We start from the raw sequence: 17850 nt of genomic DNA, 5'->3' as shown, positions 1-17850 counted from the left end.
ATTGTGGGAGGCGGTGTAGTCTATTGTCTCTGTGACCTTTTTTAGCTAGCGGACAATTGGTTTGACTAGATTACAAATTAAGACACAGCACCAGGCACTTAGGAGGCAAGTCTGTTACAGAGCGGCTCTATTACTACCAGTCTGTGAAAAAGCCACTGGGCCATACATTTGAAACATTTCTTAAATGGCCACAGAGCCGGGCATCACATTTGCATTGTTCCCTATCTATAAAATATAAAGTTGCCTTTGCTTTAATGAATCCTTGTAATACCTCAGTCAGACTTTGCCAGTGGCAAAAAAAAAAAAAAGGGGAGAAACACAGAGAGCTACTAAAAGAGGTTTCACTGAGGATAATAATTCTGTCAACAAAGTTAATAATTAAGAGTGTTTATTCAAATAGATATGGGGAAAAAAAGGACTGTTAAATTACCAAACAGGAAAAACCACAAAAAAAAGAAGAAGCAAATGAAAACAACCTGAGGCGGTGAAAAAAGCACACGCAGCACTCCAGGGGTCGTCTTTTATTAATCACAACTAAAAGTGCTAACATTGACATGTTGAACAGATTAGCCTGTTTAATAACTGGGCGGGTCAACATCCTCCATTGCTGATCCATGAGGATATCCTGTCGGGAGGCAGATAACCTGCGTCTTTCATATGCTGACCCTTGCCTCTGAGGGGTTAGCCCCCCGCGCTAAAGATACACTCATCTCACCACATTTAGCCAAGTTGGCAGCGTTTCTTCTGGGCCATAAAAAGCTCTAAAATATCTACATTTTCCATCGCAGGTATTACATTTAATTGATTTATGTATTATAAAGGTACAACTATTTCCTTTTTCCATCAACCCTTTTTCATCAATAACATGTCAGAATTACATTATTGGTGAACGACAAAAAACTGACATATTTGTTCAGGGCATCAAAATTAAAATGTTTTTTGTCTTAGGAGAGTTTATTTAGCAACGATTTTCCTTTTTTTGTGAGTCATTTATATGGCGAAAGTAAAATAAAATAGACCAGTCTGTGCCATTTTCATTATTTTAATGCACTTGACTCCCTTTCAATACGAAATTAGATTTTTATGTTGAATTACTTTCTAACTTTTATGACTTATTGTTTATTGGTTATTGTCTTTCATCAAGTGTAGATGTTTTCTAATGTATCTAGAAAAAAAATATTGCTTAATATTTCTATAAAAAATTTCAAAAGTCAACATTATTTTGTTTAATGGTCAGAACTATAAACTATATATATATATATATAACTTTAGGGGGTAGAAAATGTCATAAAATTTACAGATATTTGTTTTGCACAGTAAGAAGTGTAGAACTTTCGATAACATTTTAAAAAATACATTTTATATACAAATATGGGGAAAAAAAAGGTGGCGCACAAAATAAACAGATCCAGACTGGGCCAGTTTTTTTTTTATTTGCTGTCATCACTAAGCCTTATAAAGCTTACTGTATACTTTGGGAGAGGTGTTGAAATTGATGACTCATGCAAGAGGAGAAAAACACCAATGTAAGTTGTCAGCTATATTTAACTTACTTGAGTTATTAGGCAAGCTGGGGACAGGTTATTAGGTAAGGCCAAAATTAACTCAGGTCCTACATTCAAATCCTAAAAAGTATTCCATTAAACTTTGAAAACCTGTGTTTCAGCTCAATGTGTTATCTTTTTCTGCCTTTAAAAGTTAAAACTCAGGCAATCAAGTCTGCTTCTATTTTACACAATCAACAGCTTGTGTCACACTGCTGCTGCTGAGCAGCAGTAGTGCTTTTAAGCACCTTGCTGCTACTTAGAGCTGACAAGGGCCTGTCATTGTGCTGTGGTTAAATAAAGCTTGGATTTAAAATAAATGAAGCTGTAAGAAATACTCATATTGATCCTGTTTTTTCAATCTCCTCCTGTTGTCACCAACAGGCTCATTTCACATGTGTAACTACAGTGGACTTGCATGCTCTTTTGGCTTTGTTGTAAAACCAATAAAAAAAAAGTTGCGCATGTTTTATTTAATTAGTATTGGGTGCAAACAAAATGAGTATTGAGTAGATACCCGATAGCTCCCGTTGCCCTTTCTTTTTCCTCTTGGTGAACTTTTTCCACATCCACTGCGCTATCTCTTTAAAAAGAGGTGACAGTTCTGACTATAAGTTAAGCTACTTTCCCAGAGAGAGAGCGAGAGAAAAACAAGGCAGGAATAACACTGATGAGTTTTAACAGCTTCAGCCAGGCGATGGGCAAATATAATAAGTGTTTTCGTAGACGTCACCGGTGATTATCTCATCTGGGCATTTTGGGCGAACATGGTGGATTTAGAGGGCTCGTCTCCCATTGTGCTGACATCTCCGTTTAACAAACCCAATTAAATCATGGCTAAAATCATCCCGATCTCTCCCAGAGTCGGTCGCGAATGAGCGTCTGGGAACATCAGAAATATAAATGGAAAAAAGGGAGCATCTCCTGTGTGTGCATGTGTGGCTTTGAGTGGATTTAGTCCTGGGAGATTTGGATTGGTGTGCCGTGGAAATGGGGGGGACAAATTTACCCTCACACCGAATAATGGGATGAGAGGAGCTAATATTTAACAAATTCTTAGGAGAATTTAAGAGAGAGACAAAGCACTCGTGTTGTAGTAATAATTGCGATAATTTACTTTGACAGCGTCTTTATTAAAAACTTGACTTGTGTTTGATCGTTAGAAAGCAAGATTTAAACTCAGATTAGGAGACGTATGCGCACGGTGGGGGTTGCATGGGAAAGCTGTTTTTGAAACGGGCACCACCATGAAAATAAAAGAGGAAAAACTAGACCTGTGTATTTTATCAACAACACATTTATGACATGCTTACGTGTTTGCTGCAGTCATTTAAACTGGCTCACGCAAAATAAATGAAAAAAAAAAAATTCTGATGTGACTATTTTTTAGCCCTTTTTTCTATGTATGTTCATTTAGATGTAAGATGCGCTCTAATATTACTGCTGGAACACATTCCCGCCCCTCCAATCGCAGGCAGTAGCTGGCAGCCCCTGTGACTTTGTGAAATGAACAAAGGTAAGACAGAGAGTGAAAGTGAGTAAGAGGAGTCGGCGAAGGAGTGTGGAGGGATAGTCGTATGCGTGCGTGTGTGTGTGTTGCTGTGAAAGACCTCAACTCAGCCAATGTGGCCTGATGTGACAGGATTAGCTAAGCCCCGGTGAACAGGGCTGGTACTGCGAGTCTGTGTCTGTGTGTGCGTGTCAGTCAGTGTTTGTGTGCACGGCTGACTGGGAACCCAGAACTGCTGCTTGCCACCAGCCGAGCCAAGACAAGACATGGGAGATCAACAGCCCGTCGGTCCGTCACTGCCACCAAGCCAAACGTCCCCCTCCTTCTCTCTGCCCCCACTCCCAGCCAGACCAGGGAAGATGCCGCCAAAGGAGTCACAGATGCAGTGGGAAGTGGGGGCAGAGGGTGGGGGGCTGGAACGGGACACTGTGGGGGGACTGGTGGGCGGGCAGCTGGGGCTAAAGTGAACGTGAGTTGGAAAATGATCCTATTAAATTGAATTAAAGAGGCAGTCTTCATTTACCCCAAGAATGATGGATTTAGATAATTAACAGTGTTAATGGGGACTGGTTAAAGAGGGCAGGAGAAACCGGTGGTTGCAGACATGGAGTAAAAGAGGCCAGGTCAGATCCACATTGTAGTCAGTCTGCTGGCCCGTAATGATCCCCATTTATAGTCCTCCACTCACTCTTTATTCTTATAAATATGTTTTTACTAGTTTGTTTGTAATCGTTGTTTGCATTCTTTTTGTCAGCGCTTTAAGTAATATTTTTCTAAGACAGGACTTTTCTGATACTGATTTTCTTTGAGGTCTGACTTGCCAGTTATTTTTCTATAGATTCTCAAACATAAAGAGTTTTTAAAATGTATGTACTGATTGGGCTTTTGCTGCCACATGCCAAATGTGACTTTTGCCAATGTATTTGCTAATGATTGGCACATAAAAGGAGAGGAAAAAAAGCATCATAGGTTCATTGATAAATGTGGTTTTAAATCCAAGAAGCATTTAAGAAATTATATCCCTATCCAACTGCTTTGTCATTGCTTTGAATTTGTTGGGGTGAAACACTGAGAAATCCCTTTTTTGATATTTGACCTGCCAATCATGTATCAATGCCAATCAAGGAAAATATTGACTGATTCCAGTCTCTGATTGCTACTGACCATGCATGAACTGGCCTTTCACGCCCGACAATTGAAAGTAATTTTCTATCTTCCACTATTAGTCTGCAGAAAGGTAGTGTAGCTTAATGACTCCAATGAATAATATCTATCAGCGGGAGTTCGCTCAGAGTTGTTTAGGTTTAACCAGAGGTCATAAACCATCTTTTTAATAGGAGGCAACTGAACTAAAAATTGATCAGACCTCAATAAATGGGAATATGGAGTAATACAAAGTTAATTTTTAATGATAATATTCAATTGAGCTTGAGTTTTGAGCATTTTATGGTCATTTACCTTCATAATAAATACTTGACTTCAATGCTAAATGGGCATAGGTGCTAAATGCTTTGCTTTGAGGTGAAAGGGGTGAAATGGCAACATGTAGGTAAAAAAGGGGTTCAGATCTGCAATGGGGAGAAGTGACCGTCAGACACTGCTGACGAACATGTACATTTACCGTCTATACATTTTGTAGCAGTGTGCTGCAGTCGTAAGTGTATTATACCAATTTAATGCTCTCATCTCTGGACCTAATTATGCTGCTCGTAGTGTGGGGAAAACTACGTGCACACACATAGACACGAGGTAGTAGTAGTGGAACTGTGTGCTCGGGTTTTCACTTTGGTCAGTGCACAAACCCTATCTGCATGTCCTTAATTCTTGATGATGTGAAGACCTCAGGCAGTGTGTGCGTGATGGAGAGGACGCCTGCGTGCCAAGTAGAAGTGATTGGCCAGCAGGGCACGGGGCCCCTCGTCACACTGAAAATCCGGTCGCTTCGTCCATTGTCTCAGTGGTGTTAGTGGCACCTTATTTTTTTTAAAAGAATCCAAATTTATGTAAGATTACTGTAACCATATCAGAAGAGTTAGTTTGATAGTTCTGCGTACCTACTATGTGCAGCGTTTATTGCACTGCGCATTGATTGAGGTTGAGGAGTGTTGTTTTGACGAGCCGTTTGTGGATTTCTAATCAGTTTCGTGCACCGCGGCTTACCTGAACTCTGATTAAGTAGAGGATGTCTTAAGTAAAGGGGCTCCAATAATTTAATGCTACTTTTCTCCTTTCAAAAAAAAAAAAAAAGAACACCACAGTCACATGCATGTGTGTAACTGAGAGAGTGATAGAGTGTGCAGGAAAAAAACAATCTCATCAAGCAGGAGGCCGTTTGCTTAGCAAGAGCTGACAGTCTTTGTGTATGTAAATGAAGAATTTAGACTAATGGAGTTGAACCATTTCTAATTTTGTGATGGCAAGAGGATTTTGATTGAAAGTAATTAAGCAAGCTAGCTGTAAAATTAATTAAAGCAAAAGGAGGGGGGGACTTTTATTGGATTGGATAGCGATATAGCTGCTGTCAGGCAGGGGGACAAATGGGGGTGACCTGGATTCTCTGCCCTCCCTCCTCCCACTCGGGACTTTTATGTCACTTTAATCTCCTTAGAGCGGCTGGTGTGCATTTGTTTGAAATAATCAAGGAAATATGGTCAGAAATTGTCAGCTTTCAGATCTAATTTACCTGACAGCCTAGTGAGTGTGTGCGTGTGCACGCGCGAGCTTGCATGTGACAGTAGTAGCAGGTCCTGTTTTTTTTTTCTTTCTTTTTTTTTCTCCTCGGCCCCTCCTCAGCTTTGTGGAAAATGCTTTTGACAGTCTTGAAGCATCTTGGTTGTCGGAGGGCGGGAGGCGGGGACATGAGGAACTTGGGTGGCTTTAAGATGGACATTTCAATGAGGCGTGTTTGGCCCGGCTAAGCCCCTTTGACACTGCCGTGTGCGTGCACACACACCAACATGCTTAATTGCCTCTGTAACATATTCAGACTCCATTTGGCCACTGTAGCAGCACTTCTCAGCCTCTGTTGACTCCAGGTAGCCTAAACGAGCAGAAGCAGATTACAGCCATGGCAAAGCCTGTTACAGCTACTTAACTGCTGACAAATAAGATTGGCCAATCCTGCACAAGTAGAAATGGAACTTATTGTTCTCACTGTTTTTAAAAAGAAATGGACAAAGTCAGTCCTGATTTCACAGTATCATTAGGTGAAAACTATTTTTTTAAGTAATTGTGTTTGGAAAATGTATACACTGTTTTTCAGCAGAGCCTTCACGCTGATTTCATGCAGTGGACCAACACCGACACATTTGTATCAAACACCTAAATTAAACTGAATGCAGCCAGTTGCCTTGTGTGTACTTTAATCCAGCTGTTCTGGGGAGGCCTGTGGGGTTTGTTTGAGAAGATTAGCGAACAAACAGCAACACAATGACAAACGAACACAACAGATAGGTCAGGGAGAAAGTTGTTCAATGCATCAACTGAAAATGAAGAGCAAATCACAACTACAGACCTGCCAAATCACGACTGTCCTCCTAAACTGACAGGCCAGACTTTGGATCTGCAAAGGTTCCAACCAAATGTGGGATAATCTGTTGACAGGACAGCATCGCGGTTGTACAAATTTGCTGTTTTTGAAAAAAAGTGACAAAAAGAAAAACAGAACATTTTTGCAAAGCCATTCAAATTCCTATTTCATATTTGCTAAATGGCATTTAGGTGACAAGGCAAACGTCAAACTTTAACTTTTTGGCTTGCGTACAAAAAAACATTGTGTTGTGAAAAACAAACAGTGTGCCTGCCCCCCAAACACACCACTCCCACAGTGAAAGACGGTGGTGGAAGATTCAGAGCTGCAATAGACATGAGACTACAAATGAACTAAATAGGGGATTTCTGAATGTGATTAATTGTTCAGTATGCTATTGAGTGCCGTCAGAGTAAAAAGGTATGAATACATCTGCATGTCACCTTTACAACTACATTGAGCTGGTCTGTCACATGAAATCCAGTGAAGCTTGTGTTGACAAAATGTGAAAAGGTTCAAGGGTTATGAACACTTTTGAAAGACAGTTTTGCTTGTCATCATTAGTACCACACCAATCTCACCCCAGGCTAATAATAGATGTAAAGCAAGACGACTAATGTTCTGTAATATGCAAGTGGTTTGGAGTCCTGTGCGGTTTATATTAAGGTTCTTCAGAATTTCAGTGAGATGCCACTTCCTCTTCGAGGTCATGATTGCTTGCCAGTTTTTGTGTCACAGTTCGCCATTGCGGCCTTCTCTGCCACCTGAAGAAGTGCTACATTTGCAGCACTTACAACTCAGCCTGACCCTGAAAGGCAGAGTTACAGAAGCAAAACGGCGTCTAACAGGATTAGTGCGTCTTGTTAAAAAAAGGACACTAAGCTCCAAAAATAATCTCACCCACCTTTATCTGCCCATAACATCACCCTCCACCCTGGCTCGGTTTATATCAATTAACGTTTTAAAGGGTAGAACAAAGAGCTGTCTTTCTCCCACTCTGTAATTAGAGGGGGAGACCTCCTGAGGACTGGCAATACTTGGGCCTGAAAGGCATGATTCTCACCCCACCACCCCCCTCAGCTCCCACCCCGCAGCCCGTCACTCCACCGCCACCACTGAAGCGGAACGTTGCTCCTCGATGTATAAGGACGATAATGTAAATGTGGCGTAGTCTTCTCAGCACACCCGGTACAACCTATTTTTTTTTTTTTTTTTGCTAGCTTTATCTAAGTGTGAACAAATGAATGCAACATTTGAAAGAGTGATACATTATTAACTCTAATTGACTCCTCTACAACACTATACGTTCACTGTCACCTTTGCTTTGGCTCGCGCGAGTACGTGCTCCCTGAATCACTTTCGTCGCTGTCCCTACTCTAACACGTTATGTGTCACCACACACTGTTAACAAATGTGATAAAACCACCTCAATCGAGAGTATCAGGTAGAACGTTTTCCTATGTGTGTTTTTGTCTGTTAAGGTGAGATACTGTAGACTGTGTGTGTGCGGGTGTGTGTGTGTGTGTGTATGGGTGTTTTACTCTCTTGTGCTTAACTGTGTCTACGCGGGTGTGAAAGTAGAAGAGAGAGAAAGAACGCCTGCTTTCACAGCCACTGGAGCTTTCAATCGGAATTAGTTTTACAACATATGCAAATGTCCCCCCCTCTTCTGTGGAAAAAAAAGGGGGTCTTTTAAATGACAGGTTGATATGTGATTAAACGACAATTAGAGTGCCGAAAATAAGCGTCGGCAGCAGGTCAAGCACTGGGCGGCTCAGCTAAAAGGTAGCAGACTATTGAGCAAAAAAAAAAGAAAAAAAAAACACTCTCAGGCGGAGGCCAGAAACAAGACCCCAAACAAATTAGAGATGTGAAGGGGGAACAACGTTTGGCACTGTGTTCCAATAAAGCCGCAACAGAAACAACTTGTACTTTATGCCTGGATGACAAAAGGCATTAGGGTATGTTTTCAGGAAGAATCGAGACAAGATTCTTTCTTTATAATCAAAGATCGACTGGTCCATATGACTACGCTTTTTATGCTCGTCTAATTCTAATGTGGTTCTGATGTAAAAACAAATGTTGAGAATCTTCCCATTTTGTGAGTTTATAAATCAAATTGTGCAATCATCCGGTTCAGGTTTCGTTACTCTAAGTTAGCATCTAATGGTGTGCCTGTCCTAATATTCTAACAGTATTTGATCAGGCTCATTTAAACTTTAGTTTAAGAAGCCCTGAATCAGATGCTAATTTTGTGTCATTTTGCAGATAGGCAGTTCCAACATTCTCAGTTTTTTTTTTTTTTACCAGAAAGCTAAAATGATGCTTAACAAGTGGTCGGTTTCTTCAGTTGTTTTACAATCAGGACCTTATCAGCCACCTTGAACAGAAGTTATATCAGCACATCGGGGACAACTCTAGAACGACTTCCTGTCTTACTTCACAATAAGAGTCTAAAACATGCTGCGGTTCATCAAACCAGTATACCCTTCCTTCAGCAAAAAAATGGAGATGAGAACCCAATAGAGCTTCGGAAGACAGACTTTCACTTTGACGAGAAGTATTTGGGTGTTTAAGTACTGTGACGATCTTGTTACACCTCTAATTGTTGCTATAGCTGAAGCCGTAGAAGGCTGAACGTTGGATTCAAAGTGTCACATTTAACTGGTATGATGCTAACCTTTAATGCTCCCCCCTCCCCCCTCAGCCCAGGTTTAAATAAGCTGTCACCCCAGTACACACTCCACCCCACTCCACCTCTGCTGCCCTTTTAAGTTAAAAGTACACTGTCTCTGTCTCGCCGTCTTCAGTTTGCTAAACACACACACAAACACGCCAGCAGAAACATAAAAGGGCTCAGGCTTACTCTGGTGCAGATGGCAGATGGCCCTGTCCCTATAATCCCCTTTGATGCTGCAGTGGGCAGCATTTCCTCAACATCTATGAAGCCAAAGCCCCAAGAAAACTTGAGCTACTTTTCCTTTAACTGACCCCAATTGCCAAGGATCTGTTAGCTGTCAGACCTGGTTAAGAGCGTCTTTACTGTGGGGAGAGTGAAGGGCACATGTTTCTCTCCCTCTCTCTCTTTTTCTCTCTCTCTCATTCTGCTCTTTCCTGTTTTTTTTTTCTTCCTTTTTCTGTCACAGATGGTTTATTCCACCTTCATGGCGTGGCTGTGGGAGCAGGTTGACTTTGTAACATGAACTTGCAGACTAGGCAACACTTTCTTTTTTACTCCTTGTTCCTTCCAGGAGGAGGAAAAAAGGAGAACCTGTAAGAGCTCTCATATTGGAGCCACAGATGGCAGAAGGTGGGCTAAGAGGCTTAGATTTCTTCAAGAGCTCACCTTAATTATTGCCAGTTGTTCTTTTTGGAAAAGGGCTCTTTATGTGTGCACTACTCCTACAAACAAATAAGACCAAAATTACTGTAATACTTTTTCTTTCTAGAAAACTGCCTCAATTTTTTCCCCTTATCTTTCTGCTGTTGTTTTTTAAGACATGCTTCAGTTTGAAGAGCTTCTTACTTGACGAAATGAATCTACTATCTCCGAAAGGATCTGTTTCATTTGCTGATAAGGAGTAATTCAAATAATGCTAGCAAGCTCATTAATAAAAAGTTTTCAAGATTCAAATTTTATTTAGATCCATGTTACTGGTATAATCTGTATTTTATTCAATCATTTTAAACATCGTCAGTTGCACTTTTAACCTCTGAGTTTTCCAGTCAAGCATCCACTTACCCAAATGTTACCCTGCTGACCTGATAAATGTTTGCGCGGTAAATAGAATAGATCTGCAAATAGCTTCAACCATTTCCTTAAATAATTTCCCCCTAATGTAGGTGACTCTCATCTCTAATTGAAGAAAACTGTGGGGTAAATGTGTCCTCTGGTGTCTCCAGTTAGAGCAGAATCTGACACAAATGGGGGGGAGGCCCAAATTGACGGTGTGATTATACCGAAAACCTCTGCATCGTTCGATTATGTATTATCATCTGAGAGCTTTGGGGAGGGGATAATCATCAGTGAGATTTGCTCACGTTTACAGCAGGTCTGCTGAGATGTACGTAGCTAATGGGATTGGGATTTTTTTTTTCCCTCCCAGCCCTCTCCTGTGGCGTTATGGAGCTGGCAGCTGAACTTGAACAGAGGCGCATGGTGCTGAGTCGTGCACTGGACTATTTCAAGACTGAAATGCGATTGTTTTAATACTTTAATCCACCTGTCCTTGGCATTCAGGATACTGCAGAAGTCGCCTAATTATTTCACTGCCCTCTATCCTCTCGGGCTGGAACACAGCGGAGACGGCAGCGTCTTGCGGCAGATAAACACTTTAAGTTTTTGAATTGTCCATAGCAGGAAATGTCGTGTTCGCACAAAAAAAGAAAAAAAAACACATAGAAGTTGTGAATCTTAAGAGCTGCAGAGCATAATTGAAATTTTAAAAATGCATGTATGCAAAGAGGATTGGAAATACCCCAAATCACTTTAAAGAGCAAGCCATTTAGGAAGCAGAATTCTCTAAATTGTTCCAGCTTCCATCAGCGATATTACGCAAACACAAATATTTTCCTTTAATTAAAAAGGTCTCATCTTGCTAGATCCTCCCCCCTCAAGCCAGCTCCAAGCAACCAGCCCCTCTCCCTCTCCCTCCTGCTATTCACACATACGACCACATTCACGGACATGCACATGTAGCACAAACCCAGCCCCACACTTAGACAAATTTTTAATATGTTATTTTTTCCTAATTCTGTCCAATTATAACTCCTTATTTTAGCTTCTGTCAACTGATCTGCTTTAATTCCAGTTCAGCTCACCAAAACCTACTTTTTCTCTAAAATGTCTGCATGCTTGCAGATTCCAACCAATGCGCATCTTGTGTCAAAAATGTGTCTTAAACTGAAGTGGGCAGGATTCAGATTGAGAGTAATGCCTGTTGATTTTTTTTCATAGATACTTCATTTCAGTAACAGGGGCCTCATTAACTGCAGTGTTCATCAGGCCAGTGAGCAGTGGGCACATTAGGGGTCCACAGGAAGTTAGAGTACAGCAGGAGAGTGCATTAGAGAGGCCTGGGGAGACACACACTCTCTTACCCTCGGTTCCTCTTCCACCTCCTGTGCTTTTCTATATCTTAATGTACCTTTCAGAGGAATTCAGATAGAGGTCAATAATTATGCTCTTTAAATTATTCAGTCGAGGTCTTCTGTAATTGGGCTTTTTAGAGCTCGGACACTGACAACATGGTTTACTGCACCACTTTTGGGGCACGGTCCAGGCAGATGGATTACTGTAGAAGAGGGATGTAACAGGAGATCTCATAGCACAAGATGCCGCGATATTTGAAATGCTACAGTATTTCTCTTCAAAGTGAAATGTATCACTCAAAAAGTGCGATTCAGCTCGCTCTTATTTTGAAGAAAGCCGGGAGGTGGTTCTCGAGTCAGACTGTTGTGTTGACAGAGCCAGCTAACGGTATTTTTTTTGTTCGACAAGTGATTACAGAATCTCTGTCACTTTTAAATCTTTTAACAGCAATCAGTTTTAGTACTTCAAGAGTGAGAGATAATATACTAAAGATATGTAATCAATGAGAATACTGAAACTAGCTCACAGTTACCTGCTAATAATGCTAAAGTTGACATCTACTTTGGAGTTTTGAGTGGCCCTAAACTAAGGTGACCTTTCAATATTTTTAATGAGTCTGGAATGTATTTGATCATCTTTAATTCAAAATCTAAAATGCTTATTCTGATCTGACACTGCGAAAATACCACGACTGGTTAATAATTTTCCACTAACAACACAAACTCTTTCATGTGCATCCGACTGGCTAAGCGAAGGTAAACGAAATGATCACACCTGAAAAAGGATAATTCTACTCTGAAGAAGAATCACTTAAAAGTTCAAGATTTTTTAAACTCTTATTGTGAAATTACAATAAGGTGAAATTTGGCACTAAGTCGGCATCAAAATCAGATATAAAACCACAAAAGCTGCAAATCATGGAAAAGTCAAACCTCAATTATTCTGTGCTAAATACAAGTTCTTTAAAACACACTTTATGATTCATGAAACTTTTTTTCCCCTAAAAACAGAAACAATGACAAATCTCAGTTTGGCTAAAAAGTTTACAAAAATGTTGTCTTTTTCTGATGAACCTGGAACTATATGTTACATTGTCTTGACTTGTAATTTCCCTCTCAGCGTTTCTTTTAAACGCTGCCTCTGTACTGCGTTGTCTGCGTCCGACATGTTGGTGTCAGCCTCCGCAGCGAGCGGCTGTGTGGGAATGTTTAGTTTGCGTCGCACGCTTGTTATTTTTATTTTGTTGGCGAGAGGGAAGCCCAAACTGCAAGGGTAGCAAAAAGAAGAAATCCTCAAACTTTCGGCACAAAGCCTGCTGCAGCAGCATTCGACGGCATGCAACAGCACTGACCAACAGGTCCTGTGTCAGCTACATCACAGAAGGCAGGAGAGGGCATTTCATTGATGTTAGAGTCTAATATTTATATTTACCCGATTGGGAGAGACACTGACGAACATGTCGGGCACCTGCAGCGTTACCTACACCATACGCCGGTGCGGTTTGGTGTCAGAATATGCCTGCATCGTGGAGCTTTGTCGGGGCGAGAGGAGGACTGTAATCACTGTCTGGCGATTCATCTAGTCAGTGCATAAAATAGTGTTTATCCAGTCGCCCGTGTTTCTGTCGTGGCTGAGGGAGGGGAGGGTCATGTTTTGCACAACTTAGACAGCCAGGGCAATCAGGAGAAGAATCGTGACTCCTAAACATTTAGCCTTTTTCTTTTTTCTTCCTCTCCACTCAGATCAAGAACTGGTGCCTTAGAAAATTAGATCCTCCCCCGGAGCCCCCATCTGACACACCCACGCACAAATAAATATAAAAAGCTAATTTGCTAGCACCCCCCATTTTAAAGGCCTGAGCAGGACAAGCTTTGTCGAATGCAGACATGTGTTGCAAACATGGAGCCTTTACCAGGAGCAGCTCAGGCTCACATGAAGAGGATGCTTTGAAATAAGATTAGCCTCTAAATGCCCCCCTTCCCCACCATCCTACCCCCCACCCCACCACCAACCATCCAGACGCCTTTTACATATGTGTCTGTGTTGGTGCTTCTCTCCATCATAAGCTACTAAAGTTGAGGCTCAGCTTGCAGGGCCTTGCTGTGTAGTTCTCAGTTTGGCTTCGATTTGCAGGCCAGGATTCATGCATCCCAGCGAGTGAGGCTACTTCTACTTAGCTTTTGGGTCAGGGTGATTGGGGGGGGGAAGAAAAAAAAGATCCATCACTTCCCTACCTGCTTGCTCCCCCATAAAAAAAAAAGAATAAAAATTGGAAAACAACAAGCAAGGGTCGCCCTAATACAAGAACACTTGCAATATGCTGATGTTTTCTTTTGCACACTGTGTTTGCTAAATTGCCTTTGACTGCGTGCATCAGTAATGAAACTTTATGTCCTTGTGGAGAGGGCAGCAAGTCCGTTCCAGTTAGGGCCAAGACGATCTCTCCTGTCTGGCTTTTTGTAAGATTTTCTCGTTCCCCTTCTCTCGCTAATACACGTCCTAATGAATAAATGAAGCCCATGAAGTCATTTTTTCCATATTTGTGTAAATTGCTTTAAAAGCATTTTATCATGTCATAAAAAAGTGCAATTGATCTGCTGGGCTTAGCCCATTGGACAGCTGTGTGTTTTGTTAATGGCCACTTTGCTCCGAGCAGCTTATTAAAAAATTTATATAGAAATGCTAAAATTACATAAATTATTTAGATACAGTAAGCAATTTTTGTTTTAGTCAGACAGGGAGGGGCTGTTATCAGTATGGAAATTTACCATAGTATATTATCTACTGAAATATAGTAATATATTTACCCAGACACATATGTGTCCTCCTCACTCTCCCCTCATGCACACACACACACACACACACGCACGTATACACGTAGACAGGCGCAGAGGAGGGAAAAAAAAGTATATATTTTTTGATGACTTCGTTTCAGCAACCACGGAATGTCACCCATATCCTGGTTGATTGTACTTTCGAGTTTTATGATGTTTTTCCATTGATTTGTTTCCCTGGCGCAGCTGCCGACCTCTATTGAGGGACGAACGTAATCAGCGCTGACGCAAATTAGATGGTTATTCGTTTCGAAAATTGACAGAAAAACAATAAAAAAGATGAAATGCTCCCAAATCAATAGATATAATGAAATTCAAATAATCCGAGAGATGAGGTCTCCATGGCAACTGATAATGTGGAAAAGAAAACAATTTAATAAAGGACAGACACGCTTTGAAAACAGATTGGGGAGGGAGGGAAGAGGGGGCTGTAAAGAGGAGAGGAGAGCAGAGAAGAGAGGAGGTGGGGAGATGGAGGGATAGAGAAAGGGAGGAAGCGAGGAGGTGGCGCTAAGGGGTGAGGAGGGTGTGTGTGTGTGTGTGTGTGGATGGGGTGGAGGCAGGGGGTGGGGGTGTGTTTGTGGCTGTAGTGGTTGCTCTATAGCTTGTTTCCCCCGGCGTGTGAAGGATCTGTGTCTGTCCCAAGGACACCGGAATAATTAGAAAAGCTTTCAGGCCAGAAAGTGCAGATTCAGGTTTTAATACACAAAATTATTTCAGGGGCAGTGAATCGGAAAACCATTTGTTGGTGACCTTCCTGAGAGGCCTCCCCCTCCCCGGTACAGGGCAAGATGGAGGCGATGTGGCAGCGCTGCCTGAGTTATGGCATATTTGTGTTTTTATAGTGGCAGAGAGGGAATGGAGTTGGGGAAGTTAGGGAGGGGGATGCGGGGTTAAATGTGTGGATGCGTGTGTGAGGGGGGTCATAGGAAGACCTTCAGATTGTGGGCGTGTGCGTGTAGGTGTGTGTGCCTGCGTGTGTCTGACTGGAGAAAGGGAGAAAGTCAGGCAGCAAAAAAAAAAAAAGCTGAGAGAAAGAGGGAAGTCGCATATCGGCTTGTATTTACAGATCAGTTGTCAAAAGGAGCCATTTAAGGATAAATGTGCCTCGCTTTCCCGCGCAGAGACAGGCGAGGTGTCTGTTTAAAAAGCAAAAAGGCAACTATGAACCAGAGCGAGGGAGACAGTCAAACACAAGCTTTTTGTTGAAGACAGACAGAGCACGGGGTGGCGAGGGAACGAGTGGGTGTTAAGTGACTTCATTTGTAGTCTATTTAAGGTATGTTTTACATGTCCTTGTGATACTTCTCCTTCACACATTTAATACAGGGGCTGCATTCAAGCACGATGAACCTAGTGCATCATTCTTATTTCCAGTAAATACACACGGGTTTCCTTTATCAACCTAAAAAAAGCCTGTATTTGATTTCAGTTTTGCTGTGAGGGGAGATTTGCAACTGATGCAAAACGTGATACAACTAAAAGCACAACCTCGTCACCCTTAAATAAAGTTTGTGGTTTATTCAACATCCGTGTCCTGGATTAACAAAATCCTATTTTATTTATTACCGATTGCCGACATTTTCAAGGCGGCCTGATTGGGCGTGGAAGCTGAAACCGCCAGCTACTTTTTTTTGTGTCATTAGAGGGTTTTGTTTGAGTCAAATAAAGGCGATCCACCCTCTGTTCAAATGATACCAACTGCAAGTCCGGGATATTACGCCTTGAATGCAGATACCCTTATCCTGTTTCAGGCAGCAATAAATGGAAAAACAGGACCTTATGCACGCTCGGCTTGATAATTACTGTTCTGAACCTGCCAGGGCATGCAATCTCCCCACATTTTAAAGCACCATAAAAGTTGGGCAATATTTGATAAAAATGAGGGATCAAGTTCCATGCAGTTTTTGTTTTACTGCTTTTGCTTGTTTGTTGAACTTTTCACTGTTCTCAAATACTTTTTTTTTTTTTAACAATCTGTGGAGAAATTCAGACAAAACTTTGCTGACTGAATTGCCCACTTTCAGCTTGACTGCCACTGACCCTCTGAACAAATTATTTTCTAGTCAGTAAATGCATCATACACTTTGTCATAGTGCAGACCTGGATTTTTGACTTTGAGGGAACTGCTGGTCAAGGTTGGTCAAGCTGAAAATCTGCCAATTGTGCTCAGTTGCCAAACACACTCTTCAGTTTGAAATTTATTTATGTTGGAAGAAGACTCAAAATCAGCCTTTTCAGTAGAAAGATGTGTCAGACGAACTTCAAAAGTTGTTAAAGAGTTAAAACAGCAAAATCCACAAAAGTATGAAATGCTGATGGATTGAAGTCATGATTAGCAAAATATTGCTTTGGGATGAAAACAGCATCAATAAAATGTTATAATATTTTATGCTATACATTTTATGTTATAACATTTTATGCTAATTTATGATAAATACAATATATTCTTGTATTTATCAGGACAATAACTAAGTTGCTGATAATAATTTAATAAAATATTACTTTTTGGGCATACATAAGCTACTTAAACTACATTAGTATAACAGTTACACAAAGTAGTGTCGCCGTGTTGCTTTAACTGCACACAAGGATTATATCTTAAAACACTTTTGGTGATGCTCTCTTAAAGCCAATAGTGGAAAAATTGGGTAACAAAACCAATTAAACAAAAGTTTTATGAGTTTTATACACAATCAGTTTAGGTTATCATTCACATCACATATGACATTATTAATATGGCTGATTCTTGCCATTAGATATACTTTGTACAAGGTATTGATAAATGATTGTTCACTAATTGTCATAAAAATCAGACTCTGGCCACAAAGCTCTTATCGGTGCATCTCTTGATCATAATCTCTTGTTTGAGGGAACTCTTTACCCATTTCAAAGGAAAGAGGAGGTACAGCATTCTTCACACAGCTAATATTGTCCAGTATTGATATTGCAATGTGAAAATTGCCCCCACAACTAGAAGAGAAACTAGAAATTTCCCACTGCACACTGACCGAGAGCCTCCGAATCTAACATGCCGGTGTCAATGAGCACAGCTTTCTTTTTTTAAAGCACAAAAAAATAAAAACCCGAACAGAGCAGAGACCTGAAATACGATAGGCATCTGCTTGAATACATCCGTGTGTATTCGTACATGCACGCTCTCACACACACAGTAGGCACAAAGCACATGTTATCACTGTCAACAGCGGCAGCAGCAGTAGTTGTGCTCTGTATTTGCACGCGAGTGTGTGTGTGTGTGTTAAGAACGAGTGAAAGTGTGCGTGCCCACAAACAGTGTCTGTCTCTCCTCATGTGCTGCCGGCTCTGAGGGATCTGCCGTA

At 41.1% G+C, this 17850-nt stretch overlaps 1 protein-coding gene across 2 annotated transcripts in view; it reads left to right on the top strand.

Moving 5' to 3' along the window:
• Positions 1-17850, top strand: part of casz1 (castor zinc finger 1) — a 95550-nt gene that overhangs the window by 15895 nt on the left and 61805 nt on the right. Inside the window, exon 2 of one of the 2 annotated variants that reach the window (XM_028041149.1) lies at positions 2962-3060. The exons of the other annotated variant lie outside the window; for it this stretch is intronic. Coding sequence (XP_027896950.1) covers positions 3051-3060 — 10 coding nt within the window. The 5' untranslated portion in view covers positions 2962-3050. The remainder of the gene's footprint in view (positions 1-2961; positions 3061-17850) is intronic. 2 annotated transcript variants of the gene reach the window in all.

The sequence above is a fragment of the Xiphophorus couchianus genome, chromosome 1, assembly GCF_001444195.1.
Source record: "Xiphophorus couchianus chromosome 1, X_couchianus-1.0, whole genome shotgun sequence".
Classification (NCBI taxonomy): domain Eukaryota; kingdom Metazoa; phylum Chordata; class Actinopteri; order Cyprinodontiformes; family Poeciliidae; genus Xiphophorus; species Xiphophorus couchianus.
This window is presented reverse-complemented; position numbering and strand designations above follow the sequence as displayed.